This window comes from Myzus persicae, unplaced genomic scaffold (genome assembly GCF_001856785.1).
Source record: "Myzus persicae strain clone G006 unplaced genomic scaffold, MPER_G0061.0, whole genome shotgun sequence".
Classification (NCBI taxonomy): Eukaryota; Metazoa; Arthropoda; class Insecta; order Hemiptera; family Aphididae; genus Myzus; species Myzus persicae.
In genome coordinates, this window is record NW_019100481.1 from 1 (window position 1) to 15,721 (window position 15,721).

A 15,721-nucleotide genomic window follows, 5' to 3' on the forward strand; every position below is an offset into this window, starting at 1 on the left:
TACAATGTATAAACATTGCATATAAATATATTACATGCAATATAAATTACTAAAAATGTTGACACAAAGTATTGAAGTAAAATTAAAAATTAAATAGGTACATAAACTAATCACTGAAAATTACTTACTGGAATAATAATTTTCCTTGATGGCGTTGTAGTGTATTTATCCATACCTACAGGAGGATAGTCAGCTGGATCCTGAATCTTATTAGATAATTTGCTGTAGTGTATCCACATTGCTGAAACTAGTGGAATGTCACGCTCAACTGCTTTTTTATACGTGCTACGGCTGCCATCACAAAATATTACATGGGTAACCTAAAAAAAAAATTTTAAAAAATTAAAAAAAATTGTTTTAGAATAAATAACTCAGCTAAATATTTACTTTTCGATTGAATGTTTTTGCGACTTTAGCACCCAAATCAGTAAGAAATCGACTAACGTATTTTTTATTGTGTTCACTGTCGATTTTATAATCAACGAATCCAATAACTCCTAAATCATAAACATTTATAAAAATAATAAGTACCTACCTTGTGTGTTAAAATCCTAACTAATTGTGAATATTAAAGGCAAAAAAAATCTCTATTTATTTTTGGAAAAAAAACAGTATATAGATATACAGTATTATTTATGTAATATATATATATATTAAAAACGATTGGGAAGAGCTAAATTTTTCTATGCAATTTTATATAGAACTGAACTATCAACTAACAAATAATTTGTAAAACTGTTTGACCATGCAAACTTGATTTCATTGATTTATAACATTTCCAATATACAAGATACAGATGAACTCATGGTTAATTATAAATATTTACAACTTGCACATGCATCAGACAATGGATTACACAGCTTTTCAACAATTCAACACTAAAAAAAATTAATCTTCAATTTGTTTTGGAATACATTTGCAAAATTCGGTTATTTTAAATCTTTCCCAACACTTTATTAGTTATATGAATTCTTTTAACACTTCCAGTGATGGCTGCCACACCAGAAAGAAGTTTCTCAACATTTAAAACTATGCACGAGCAAAAATGTCACATTATTGCTTAGTAGGTCTTGCAATAATTTCAAATGAGAAGGAATTGGGCTACATTATTTGGATCTGGATGATTTTATACATAATGTTGCAACAGCAAAAGTACGATAAATCAATTTATAATATAAAATTTACTTCTATTATTATATTTTTATTCACTATAAAATTTTAGGTGGGTACGTAACTGTGTTTTTAACGTAAGCTAGTAGGGGTTTACTAATCCATAACTGAATTTATGTAGTTAAGAGGATGTCAGTGCATTTTTTCTCCTTTTGACCCACAGACGAGATTATTATTATTATCAATATTAATCATTATTGTGAATGTAAAATTTGCTATGTTGTGCGTGGGTCAAAGAGAAAAAAACATGCACTGTTATTTTAATTTTAATCGTTATTTATAAATAAATAAAATATACCAACACAGAAGTTTGTTGGTTTTAATTTTTTTATTTATATAAAAAAATATTTAATGTAAAAAATTCTCGAGAAAATCTTATAAGTATTAAACGATTGATCCAGACCTACCTATTTAGTACTGAAAAAATATATAAAAAGCTTGACATAATATAGAATAACACAAGTTGTTAAATAAAGGGTTCCAATTCATCAAAATTATGAACCTGTATTAAATATTGTATTTTGACATTCCTATAGTTCTGAGATTTACCCTAATACTCTGTAACTGTTAACTGTTGTACTAAATTAATCTGACAAGAATTTGTTTTATAATAAATACATAGACTTAATACTAATAGACATTAGACAGCACATGGTAGTTCCAGCATTGATTGTGTTATTCAACACTTCTAAGCAGTGTGTGAATCCACCAGATTTTAAAACAAAAACAGCATAAATATGTAATTACAGTAATATATCCATCATGATTCATGAAAATATTAATATTGCTTACAAGTGTCAAACAAATTTAATGAATTTTGAATATACTTCTAACTAGAAACAAAGAATAAAAGTAGTAAATTAATATAAGAGTAATTTTGTGTTAATAACTGGTCTGGTTTCAGATTTTAAAGTATCCGTTATATCTAGGTAGGTACCTATTGCCTTATTATAATAAAACATAGCGACTTGCTGTCACCGCACCACCCATCCCTGACAGCAATATAATTTGCTTTTTAATTAGTATAAATTCTGTGAATAAAGTATAAAAAAAATACTTAAGCCTAATGAAACATTTCAATTTACCTTCAAGAACTTTAGACGATTTCTGTTCATTATCTTCTTCTTTGATATGTATTTTAGACTCGTTTTTTCCGGTTGTTACGGGGCTGTCTTGTAAGCGTTCAACCCCGCTTACATTGAGGCTGTCGGTTGATGCAATTGAAACATTACTTGACCTCGCACTGGCATCCATCAAGGAGTTGGGTCTTGGTGGAGTGTCAAATAATAATTCTTCATGAGGTAATTTCTTTTTTTTTGAGCCTGGTGTCTTCCTTATTGATTTGTTTTGAACCACTTTGTCACTAACACACTCTTCAGGTATCAGCTCACCAAACAGGTCTCTGTGACCTTCCAACGATGTTTGGGAATCATTAGTCACGTCGATAGATAAATCTTCACACAAATCTACATCACGCTCTAATGATGTTTCATTCAAATAGTCAATGTGCAGTTTTCTTTTATTACGACGACTGACTCGTGGAGACGCATTTTGCCGCGGCATAATCGTAAGTGTACACGGTTAGGTATTAACTAAATAATAATATTTGTTAAATTAATTCACAATAGGTAAATTAACTCTTATTATTTTCAATCCTATTCCAAAAACCAAAAATGTATAATATAATATGAACTGCCAGTAAACACTGATGGTGTGTGAACATTGAACAACAAACAATGAGGCGCGGCGACGCTAAGGAGTATTTATCACTTATCAATTTCTGATAAGGAGGCAACCACTAATTTTACTGCGTAGTTGGCACGCGTACCACAATTGAAGACTAAAATGTCGTAAACTTGTGGAGGTTATAAGTGGAGGTAACGAAACCGGGTAATAATGCATTTTAGAACCCATTCTCCAATCTTCTTCGTTTTTTTTATTCAGATTTAGTATTTGTACAATCTGTAGTTATTATTTTACAATAAGCACAAGTGATATTTTAAATTTATAATAAATAGGTATTGGAAAAAAAAACAGGAAATCAATAATAATGAAATAAAATTTACAATATTCGCTTATGTCTGTTAATTATTTTACCTTCTTAAAATTATAATGAACAGCGATTGTTTAACCATCACCAAAAAGTACACAACTGGAATGTTAATATTATAATGATTAGTTTTATTCTCGACTATAACGCAATAAAAACACTGTACATTGTAAATCCTCGGTGTGGCCTCGGGACAACCTACACAGGAACGCCATCCGTCATAGGTCTCCAACCAACTGCCGTACCGAAATTTGAAATCCCTTTGTTAGAAAAGGTGCACACCCATGGCTGTTGCCATGGGGGAGGGGGGTTGAACCCTTCTACCCCCCCCCCCCCCGCCATCGATTTTTTTTTTAAATAATGATTAATTTAATCCGAAACGGTATCTAACTTCAAAACCATTATAAATCAATCAAATAAGTTTTTATATCAGTAGTGGACTTATTGGATAGGTATAAATTATTCCTGGAAATAATCTATGAAAATAGTTTGAGTACCTCATCTGAAATTTAAATATTTTTGTACGGTCATATACTTTTTTTATGTCAGAATTCATGTTTTTATTTTATGTTTCAAATATTTATATTCTGGCAGCAGGGACCATTAGTTAAAATGTCTTAATCACTATTTACAATTATTACACCTTACATTGTTTTATATAGCTAAAAAGTTGTTATTAAAAATTAAAATACTATATAATTCATAGAAATTTGTAGAAACTTTTTTTTTAAATTTATTTTATGAAATTTTCTTCGGTTCCTTGAATATCATTATAAATTTTTTGTACACATAAATGTTCACATGTTGTTAAATTGAATTTTGATAGCCAATAGCACAATTTTATATGTGTCCAGCAATTTTTGTGAACTCTGCTCTACCCTACTGATTGTTAAGATGTATTCATAATAAAATTGTTATATATTACATGAATTTAAAAGATTTAACTTTTTTTATGTTTATTATTAACATTATTAAACATTTTTTTTTAATGTATTGATAGTATTTATTATTACTTCTATATTGCAGACTGAAAATTATTTTTTATTTTATACCTAGTGATGATGTTGATGATACTCTGCCATCGAATTGTTCAACAATGGTTCCTTTTTCCTCAAAATATCAAACATCTATGCAAATTAATCAATATTTTCTCTAATGTCTTTATATTATACGAAATATTTTTTTATCTTGAAATATTCTCAAATATGCAAAATAAACTTTTCCAATTAATTTACATATTTCATGATTTATAAAGATTTCAAACGACCAACTGACTGCATGGACTCAATAAAAATAATGCTTCTTTTTGTTTTGAACATCACTGTACATTGAAGACTATGGGTACCATCATTTCATATTTTATCAAGTTTAATCAATATTAAGTCAAGTATATAAGAGTATAGGTTCAAAGTAACTCATCAAGATTCAGATAAATGTTAGTATTTGGGAATGTAGGCTAACTAGAATTTTTGATGAAAGGAACTTTACTAATGTGATAGTGTAATGCTAATCGAAATTGTTTTTATAATTCGGTAGTAAATTTAGTGTACTTGTAATAGAAGAACTAGTAGAACTACCAATTTGTATACATTGATTGGACAGCATAAATATTATAAATAACAATTATGGAAACAATACATTTTTTTTTTCAACCGTAATTCTTGTTTATCCTCAGTATTTTGTTCCATATAATATGCTCTAACAAATATTATCAATATACCAAATCTTGCTGACTGGTAAAAGGGGTGCAGAAATGTACAATATTTTATGTTATGGAATATTCATTAATAAATAATTATTATTTATTAATTATAAGTAGCAATATTTAGAGGAAATTCCATTTTTTAATTTGATTTTTTATATGGCTAGCAATCGACACTTATTCAATTTGTTGCAATTTTTGCTTTACTTAAATCTTTCAATTCAAAGCTTTTTTCAGTTTTACTTTTTTTTGGTATAAAAACTAAAATAATGATGTACAATTATAAAATTGAATAAAATATTATGATAACATTTTAAGTTTTAACATTTGTTATTTAAATTTTTCGTCATCTCTTTTTATTGTATAGGTAGATCAAAAATTAATAATAGTTAATTACATAAAAACAGCATCTAGAAACACCAAACATAGTTCTAAGCACCTTTTAGGTACCTATTAATGATTGTGTATTTTTCTTGTTTCATAAAGATTGATCCCCAGAGGAGACAGCAATAACAAATTGTGACAAAAACTGTGAGCATAAAAGTGTTATAATTCTTTTGGCCCTATAATATTTTTAATTATTTTTGTACAAAATAAAATTAAGCAAGTATTAACTTATTGACTATCATTGACTGTAGAGACAAATAGAACAATGGGTAGACATGACCTTGGAATGTTTAATCATAGTTTTTATAACATATTGTAATTCATAAAAACATTTTTTTAGCTTCTAGAATCTAGAAGGTACTTTAGAACAAGGGCCCCGATAAGTTCATGTGTTTGTTTAACAAGATCAGCTAAATTTAGACTAAGATACAATTAAACTTATAATTTTATTTTGCATACTCTAATGACCTATCAATTATTTGTCTTAGATATTGGTAAGCACAGGACTAATACAAATATACTTCTACATATTTGTTTTAGAATAAACAATTATTTAGGTAGAAATTTATCACAATTTTAAGAACTTATATGTTGAAAAGTTAATATGCATTTTAAAGTTAATTGACGGATATCAATATATTATTTAATTTAGATATTTAATGAGCAATTATTTCCAAATAAATTATTGATCAAATTGAATAATTTAATATTCATTAATGTGAATTGAAATAATCTAAATAATAAAATTATTTATAACTAAAACTTGATCACAATTCACAATAAATGTAAACAAATTATTAGTCTACATTATAAATTAATAAATAAATTATAAATACTATAAAATATATTGTTATATTTTTAATCTAAAAACAATGGCAAATAGATACTGATGTTTTTTTCATTTTAAAATAAATATAAGAAAATAATTTAAATAATTTTTGCTTGTTATAAGTATTATATAATTACATTGTGGCAAATTTAGACATTTTCATAATATCAACCAGAACTGAAAATTACAATATATTTTAGTAAGTGCAATCATAATTACATTCAAATCAATTAATTCCGTTAGAAAAACATTGTCAAATGTAAATACAAAAAATTGAACATAAAAAAAGTTATTTATACAATTTAAAAAAAAATTTAAGAAAATAAAATTGTTTCCATAAAGCAATCTGTCAGAAAATCTGTTTCTATCATTAGATAATTAATCAGTAGCAGAAATGATTTAGAAAAAATCACATTGAAGTTGAATATCTAAAAGGAAATACTAATATTTTAGAATAATATAAAAGTAAAGGTTTTATATGAAAAAAATGTTTCTGAAGTAGATACAGCTTTTAAAACTAATATGGGGCAACAGCAAACTACACAAAAACATATTGATGAGTTGGAGCTCATAATTCTAAATTTAAATAGCAATTACTTATTTCCAAAGACAAAATGGATTAACTTTATAAAAATATTGACAGCATATGTCAACAAAATGACAGGATGAGTTTTTATTGGAACTGGATTCAACAATTACTTAAAGCTATTGAAAATGCCTGGAATTAATACAAAGTTATGTAAAAACATAAAAGTTTCTATTTTGAAATGCATTAAAGTAAACATTTACAAATAGTTGTATTCAATAGAAAGCTTTTTAAGTAGAGAGGTTTTAAAACATTTTTAGTTGATAAATTCAAGGCTAATAAAGTTCTTCAATTAATAATAAATAGATTAATAACAGGAAATACGAGAAAACCTTTTATTATAACTGGCAAACCTTTTGGTACAGAACATAATATCACTGCTTATGAAACTATAGATAGTTTAATCCGTATTTGTTAAATTTCACTTGGAATGCAATAGCTAATTATCTACTTGATAATAATCATAGGCCAAGTACGATGAGCACTCAAAAAAAAAAAAAATACATAAACTTAAAACCAAATGAGGAAAAGAAAATGATGACAGAATGGCTATTATTACTGATGAGATAACTTATGTTTATTTGAAAATAGTTAATGTCAAAAAAATAAAAGATGAATTTTATATTCCAAAGAATACTTGTTCTGCATTATTAGTAGGAATAAAGAGCCTTCAAACTAAAATGTATTATTTATAACATTTGAAATAATAATAGAATTTAATTACTTAATATAACCTATTACAGCAGTATAAAGTAAACACTAGGTTTTAATATCTATGTTCTTAAACTAATTTATCTTAAAATTATTAGCATTTTGTAATATATCTTATAAAAGTATATTATTATTACCTTTTTATATTATGGACATTTACTTATATAGAAAGAAAAGGGGCACATGCTTTTCTTTGATCGTAACGACTGACCACAGATTATTTATTTTTGTTACTAAGTTACAATTTAGGTTAGGTGCAGAGCAGTGTTGCCTGCATACCAATATATTACAGTACTCCCTTTTTTAGTATATACTTAATTTTTTTGATTATGAATTATATAAATTGAATTTTAAAAGAAAAATAATTCAATAAAAAAAATTACATTTTATACTTATTTTTACAAGTTCAATTTATCAATTGGTATGATCATCCTTTTCGGTTTCCTGATTGCTAAAGGTGTATATTATTTAGTTCTTGTGTGACAACTAGCTAGCTCTACACTTTCCTCTTTTTGCTTTTCTGAGTTCTCACTGCCAAGCTCGGCATAAGCTGAAATTACCTGGTCCAAATGTCTTTTCCCTATTAAACCTTCCTCTATTTTAACAACATATGTTCTTTCACAAAGTACTTCTAAAATTATTCCTTTTATCCATGTTAGTGATTTACTGTTTCTGTAGTCTTTGGTATATACCGTATCTCCTACTTTATATAACTGTGTCCTTCCTTTTTTATTTTCCAGTTGAGTCTGCCTATCCCTGTGTGTTCTTAAAAATCTAGTCTGGTTCTTATCACACTACCAAACATTAATTTCGATGGTGATTCATTAGTAGTCTAATGTAGTGTTTAATTCATCATCAACAGTACTAGGCCATCCTGAATTAGTGTACAAAAATACTATACTCAAAATAGGATCATACATTGTTTCTTTATCCACTTTTTGCATATCAATTGGTGTGTGTTGACTATCTATGAAATTGATGTACTCACTCTCTATCACAGTGTCATTGTTAACATCCTCGATTGGTAATCTTCATAAACCATCCGCTGCACCATTTTTATCTCCGTTGATATAGTCTAATTTGTAATCAAATTCTGATAAATATACAGCCCAGCGTTGTAATCTGTCTGCTGCTGTTAAATATATTCCTTTCTTATTACCAAACGAAGCCAATAAAGGTTTATGATCAGTACAATTACTACAATGTGGCCTAAATATTTTATTTGCTTCTGAAAAAAGTTACACTTACTCAACTTTAATCTCAGTCCAGCTTGAGAGAGGCGCGTGAAGACTTCTTCTAAATTACTTAAGTGTTCTTCATCCGTTTCACCTGTAACTACTATATCATCTTGGAAATTAATAACCCCTTTTAATCCTTGTAACACTTTTTCGACTAAGTGTTGGAAAATGCTGCTGGCAGGTTTTGTTCCAAATGTTAATCTTGTTGGTATAAGAATGCCCTTATTTGTACTCCATGCTAATAGGTATTGAGTTTCTTCATTGAGTGGTATTTGATAATATGCATTCAAGAAATCCAATTTTGTGAAATATTTACCTCCCCTTAATGCATTAAATAACTCCTCTATTCTGGGTAGTGGGTGCTTATACTCTTCAATATTTTTATTTACTGTGACTTTATAATCAGCACAAATGCGGATGTTCCCATCTGGCTTAAGTACTGGAACTAATGGCGTTCCCCATTGACTATTTTCAACTTTTTTTATAACTCCTTCATGAATGAGTCTCTCTAACTCGTTATCTACTTTTATTTTTAAAGAGTAAGACACTACCCTGGGTTTGCAAAATACTGGCCTTGCGTTGTTCTTAACTTTGATTTCAACTTATTCATATTTATATAACCCACTTTTGTTCAAAAACAATTCTTTGTAATTTTTTATTAACTCATTTAGTCTTATGTTATTAACTTCGTCCTTTTCACTTAGTTTCTCATACTTGTTGATATTCGTTACTTCCATATTAAATAACTTCATTAGATCTCTGCCCAACAATGGTCTATTTTCACTTTTGAAAATAACTAACTTGGCCTCATGCTCAATATTATTGATTTCAATTTTAACATTAATTTCACCCACTGGTTCTATTATTAAACCATTGTACATTTTTAACCTTACTTTAGTTGGTTCGATTGGACAAGTATTAACTACATCAAGATACACTTTCTCTGGCAAAATAGATACTCCAGCACCAGAGTCCAGTTCCATATTGACTATAGTACCATTGATTTTACCGTCAACTAGAATACGTTCTACTGTATTTTTGACACAAATATTGAACATTTCTATTGAGCTATCAGCACTATTACCGTCTGTTGCTTCTAAATAAGCATTACTTTTAGTCAATTTAAAATGGTTATTTGTCATTTTCTTTTTGCATACTACAGCTAAATGCCCTACCGTGTTACAAATCTTACATTTATATGATTTATATCTACAAACGTTGTAACTAAGGTTACTTTTACTACATGTGAAGCAACTATTTGGCTTGTTCTTGTTTCGATGTTGATGATCACCTTGACACTTTGACTCTTTCTTATGCATTGGATATCCGTTGGTCACCTTGAACTCGTTGATATCTGCAACGACCGCTATCTGTTTCATGCTGGCTTCTTTTTTTAAAGGAACGTCTAGTTTTTCATTTATAGCTCTAGTATGTTCCTCTTCACATAACCTGTCCAAAACTGGCCCATTTAACATACCAGAAATGAATTTGTCTCTCAGGATGCTGTCAAGCATTCCTCCAAATTTGCAAGAAATGGTACTATTTTTGATTTTGATGATTAATTGTTTCACCACTGTTTTGTGATAACTTATAGAACTCATTCCGGTTTCTAAATACTGAACTACGTGTAGAGAACTGGTCTTTAAGCATTGCTATTAATTCTTTATACGATTTGTTTGACGACATCTCTGGGTCACATAAGTCCTTCCTAATTATTTTACATGGTTGGTCACCAATGGTAGTTAACAAAACTGCTACTAGCCTGTTTTCCTCTATCATGGTCGCCATAAAATACTGTTCAAGTCTTTCTTGATATATTGTCCATTCACCGCTGATATGAAACTCAGGAATAGATCCAATATTGCCATAGACTCTGATCATTTGAGAGCCTTGCTCTTTTGAGTTCGGATTTGTCGTATTGGTCGGTGCCATCGCCTTGATCACCGTCACCGTTACTCAAACAATTTACTTATACAGTGAATTTAAACAGAAAGTTTGCAAACACGGTATTTATAATTTACCTCTTCTCCATTGTAATACATCTTATAAAAGTATATTATTATTACCTTTTTATATTATGGACAATGGACATTTACTTATATAGAAAGAAAAGGGGCACTTGCTTTTCTTTGATGCTTCCTTCCTCCATAATCCTAAAATCAAAGAAAATGTTACAAATGTATGTCCACCATCGGATGCACACAAAGTACTTACGTAATAAAACATCACAAAACCACATTTTGTTAATGTGGATTAATTTCGAGCTGGCCTTTGGTATTTGTAATTTCAGCACCAAACCAAAAGATTTGACTACTTTCAATTAAACTTAGTCAATGAAGTTTTTAATTGCTATTGTTATAAGTTGAATACATTTTTTATTGGTTTCATAAATGTCTAAGTGTCTTCATATAAAGCCCTTTGAAGAATAAATTCCTCTTTTTTCTTCTTCCTATTTCTCATGACCAGATGATTTTCACCTATCTTCATGAACTCCATTACTAATAACTGATATTTCTGGTTGGTTTCTTCTATGTCTCTTCTTATATTTTCTGTACTAATTATTATATGAATTTGTTCACATATTTGTTCTGCACCTATTTTTTCTCTTTCTTTATTTATTTATTCTCCATTTTTCGCTTTTTTAACTAAATAATTTGATAGTTGTTTTTATTCAGTTGAATTATTATTGATTTGCAACAATTTTGTTTTATATATATTAACTTTAGTCTGTGGGTACCATCAACATCAATTATTTCTTCGGTAACAATAGCCATTCTGTCATCATTTTCTTTTTCTCATTTAGTTTTAAGTTCATGTGTTTTTCATGGAGGTCTTGTCGTGCTAGGCCTTGAGTAATTTTGTTTCCGATCGAGACTTGTCAAAGTTTTGTTAGTTTTTTACTTTTGACTTTTCAATATTTTTTAATTCTGTGCTTAGAGTATTCAAGTTTTCTCATATCCAACCCTCTTTTAACAAATTTTCGAATTATGAATAGCAACAAAAATATCACTTTACTAGAGAACTGGTTCAGTAGCACTTTGAAAAGGGTAGACTCTATATGAAGGTTGAGGATAAACTTGAATTTTATCTTAAGTTATGATTCAGTTACAATTTCTAGGAACTTGGTACACAGTATCCATTAAAGTTATTGTTTCCACTGGATCATCAGCAAGCTTTATTAATTCAATATGATTATTGTCAAGTAGATAATTAGCTAATACATTACAAGTGAAATTTAACAAATACGGATTAAACTATCTAGAGTTTCATAAGCAATGATATCATGTTCTGTACCAAAAGGTTTGCCAGTTATAATAATAGTAGATTTTCTCGTATTTCCTGTTATTAATCTATTCATTATTAATTGAAGAACTTTATTAGCCGTGAATTTCTCAACTAAAAGTGTTCTTAAAACCTCTCTACTTACAAAGCTTACTATTGAATACAACTATCTGTCATGGTTTACTTAAATGCATTTCAAAATAGGAGCTTTTATGTTTTTATGTAACTTTGTATAAATTCCAGGCATTTTCAATAGCTTTAAGTAATTGTCCAATACAGTTCCAATAGTAACTGATCTTGTCATTTTATTGACACATATTGTCAATATTTCCGTAAAGTTCATCTATTTGTTTTTAAAAATGAGTAATTGTTCTCTAAATTTCCAACTATGTGCTCCAAGTCATCAACTGATTTTTGTGGAGTTTGCTGCTGCACCATAGTAGTCTGAAATGCAGTACTACTTCCGAACAATTTTTCTCATAGATAAATGATTTGACAGAACCTTAAGAACACAAACAAAACATACATCCATTATTATGTTAATATTGATACATTTAAAAATAGCTAATACAATTTATTCTTACTTTGGCTTAATTAAGTTTGAATTTATGATTGATGAGTAAATTAAAAGTGATTTCCAAGTTCAATCATGTATTGTATAATTCCTGAAAAATAATTAATTTACAATATCAGTCATCATTTTATACTTAACAGTGGTTCATAAATGGCCAAAGATTTTTTTCTTTTTCATTAGTTTTTTAAATTTCAATAAATATTTCAAACTAAAAATAAAAACGACAGTTTATAACTATAAATGTTACAAGAATTATTGCTTTATATAGTTTTGAGAATTTAGAAATTATTAAAAATTTTTTTATATAATTGAACCTTAATTTGGACTTTGTTGACAATGAGATACGATGTACATACTTAAAATTCTGAGTATAGTCCTAAACATTGAAGTAAGGAGATGTTTTGTGTTTTTTAATTTTTGTATTCATCAAAAATCCAAATATCATTCTGATATTTTATCTGGATGATTTGAGTGGGTTGGTCAAATATAGTATCAACAATGGTACTATTGAAAATACTTATATTTTTTTATCATTGAAATATCTAAAATATTTTAAAGTGTAATTAATTAAAAACCTATAGCCAATATCAATATGTTTAACCTATGCTAATTATCATAAAAACCAAATGTTGTTGAGAGGAAGCTATAATCGCATGCATTGTCTCTAGGGGCGGATAGGCTTATCGTGAAATCGACATTTTCTCAGAAAGTTTCTGGGAAAATGAGGAAAATATAAAAATAATGTCAGATGGAGAAGATAATGATATGTATGCTTAAACTATAAATTAATTGATAATACCTTTAGTTAATTTATAACATTTTTATTATTTACAGAATAAAATTATATAGGCAATGAAATGAAAGATGTTCTCATAATGGTGTATAGTTTCATATTTAAATATAATGAAATGAGAGATAGAATATACACATATTTTATAAATGCAATGTGAACGAAACGAGTATACAATTGTTGTTTAGTATTTGAGTGAATTGTCATATTATCAAATTTTCTAGTAGTTATTTTTTATATATTTAGTTTAATACTTGTACATTTTAAAATGAGCATAACTGTGTTTAAAATTTAAATTAAAAAAAATCTGTGTTAGGTTAGTGAATTATATGTTATTATTTACAAAAGAATTGTTAATAATTTAAATTCATTGTTAAAACATTTGAAAGAATTGTACAATGGTAATACTGTTTAAAGGTATACATAAAGGATATTACATAAAGGATTTGTAAAGTATTATAAAAATGTTTTTATTTTATAGGTATAAAGTTTTTGAAAGTATTATGCATAAATAATAAGTAACAGTGCTTAATATTATGTTTGAATAACAATTTTTTTTTTTTTAGTAATTATCAGTAAAACTCGGGGATTTCAAAATGAAATCTATATAGCTAACGCCAAAAGAAATATTAACTTTTTTTTTCGTGGTATCGAGAACCAGTGGGGGGACTGCGTTAGCATTACTTCCCCTCCGGCTCCCATACTTCCCCTCCGGCTCCTTATTCTCGTATTAACTGGACGATCTGAAAGTGATTTTAATGACGACCAAAAGTTCTTATAAATAAATTCTATACTACTACAAATTATTAAATATCACCAACGCTCGTCTTCGTTTCGTTATTCGTTTCATTATCATTCATATTATAAACAAAAAATAATTTTCTTATCCGCAATTTTATTTTTTATGTAATACTTATTTCAATAATTTTGAGATTCAGTTCGCGTTCAGCATCTGTCGCGCACACTTTTTTGTACTCCGTCCCGTGATTTTATTTATTCCGTATTGGTCTTAACCTTAAGTATGAATTTATACTTAATTACACTTAAAACATCTACGTTTAATCAACATAGACTAAATAATGTAAAAGATTACTTAGTTTCTCTAATTATCCTCATAATCGATATAAATAACAAAATTAATAATCTCATCGTCGTTTACCTACGTATTCTCTACATCTACAACAACTTGCGTGCGTCTTATCGCCCGCCGCTGCGGCGGCAGTGACCTCGACTTTATCGCAATAAATGAATAATATTGTTATGCCGCAATCTGCATCCAAAAATAAAAACACAAATTTAGCCCGCACTAAATCTAACGACATCACCAAACTACAGCCTGCTCGCCTAAACAAAGTTTCAACTTTTGTCAACACTAATCACCCAGTCGACAATCAAGATGTTACCATGGAAAATTCGTAGTCAGGGAATTGGTCCGTGGAACAGTCAAAAAAAATTCCAAGTAAAAGAAATCTCTCTTCCTCTTTTCCGAACAAAATTCGCCAAAAATACCAAACAACAAAAAATTATTATTTACGTCTAATTGCTTTGAAGTGCTCTCACAAGATGATCCACTGCCCACCACTTCAACAAAATCTACTCCATCGATTTCAAACGAGTCCCTTCAAGAGAATAACATCCATGTCGGAATTAAATCAACCCTACAGCCACCAATTTTTGTAAAAGGTGTAATCTGATTTACCGATCTTTGTTCAGAGCTCATTGAACAAATCGGAGTAGATAATTTCTCCTGCAAATCCTCGACTGACCGCCTAAAAATTATGACAACTAACCCAGCTTCATATAGAACGCTGCTTCATTTCTTCAAAAAGCAAAAAGCTGAATACCACACGTATCAGCTCAAAGAAGACAAACCAACGCGAGCGGACATTCGAAATCTCCATCCATCCACGTCCACAGAACTTATCAAATCGGAACTTGAGTTGCGCTTATTTGAGGTCCGACAAGTAACAAACGTATTACATAACATCAATAAACACCCACTACCGTTATTTTTCGTCGACTTTGAGCCGACAATACAATCCAACGACATTTATAAGCTGACATCTCTTATCCACAACAAAATAAAAGTGGAAGAACCATACAAAACAAAAACTATAAGCCAGTGTATCAACTGCCAAGATTATGGTCATACTAAATCGTACTGCAACTATCCAGCTCGCTGTGTCCATTGCGTTGCACTCCACTCTTCTGCGGCCTGACCAAATCCACGGGATGCTACTCCAAAATGTGCCCTCTGCTCTGGTGATCACCTCTCAAATTATAAAGGCTGCTCTGTTTACAAGGATCTACAGCATCGTAACAAACCAAAAAAGAGCAATCTTCTGTCGGATAATATTAGTCATAAGAAAAATGTACAGGTTAGTCATCCAGTGGTTATCCCC

General features: G+C 28.9%; 1 protein-coding gene across 1 annotated transcript; it reads right to left on the reverse strand.

Moving 5' to 3' along the window:
• Positions 1 to 110: 110 nt before the first annotated feature.
• Positions 111 to 2,905, reverse strand: LOC111026995. Its single transcript, XM_022305196.1, has 3 exons — positions 2,256 to 2,905; positions 388 to 497; positions 111 to 320 (listed from the first exon to the last, which is right to left on the reverse strand). Exons 1-3 carry the CDS (start codon positions 2,731 to 2,733, stop codon positions 111 to 113), a joined length of 798 nt encoding a protein of 265 aa, XP_022160888.1. The 5' UTR covers positions 2,734 to 2,905.
• Positions 2,906 to 15,721: the final 12,816 nt, after the last annotated feature.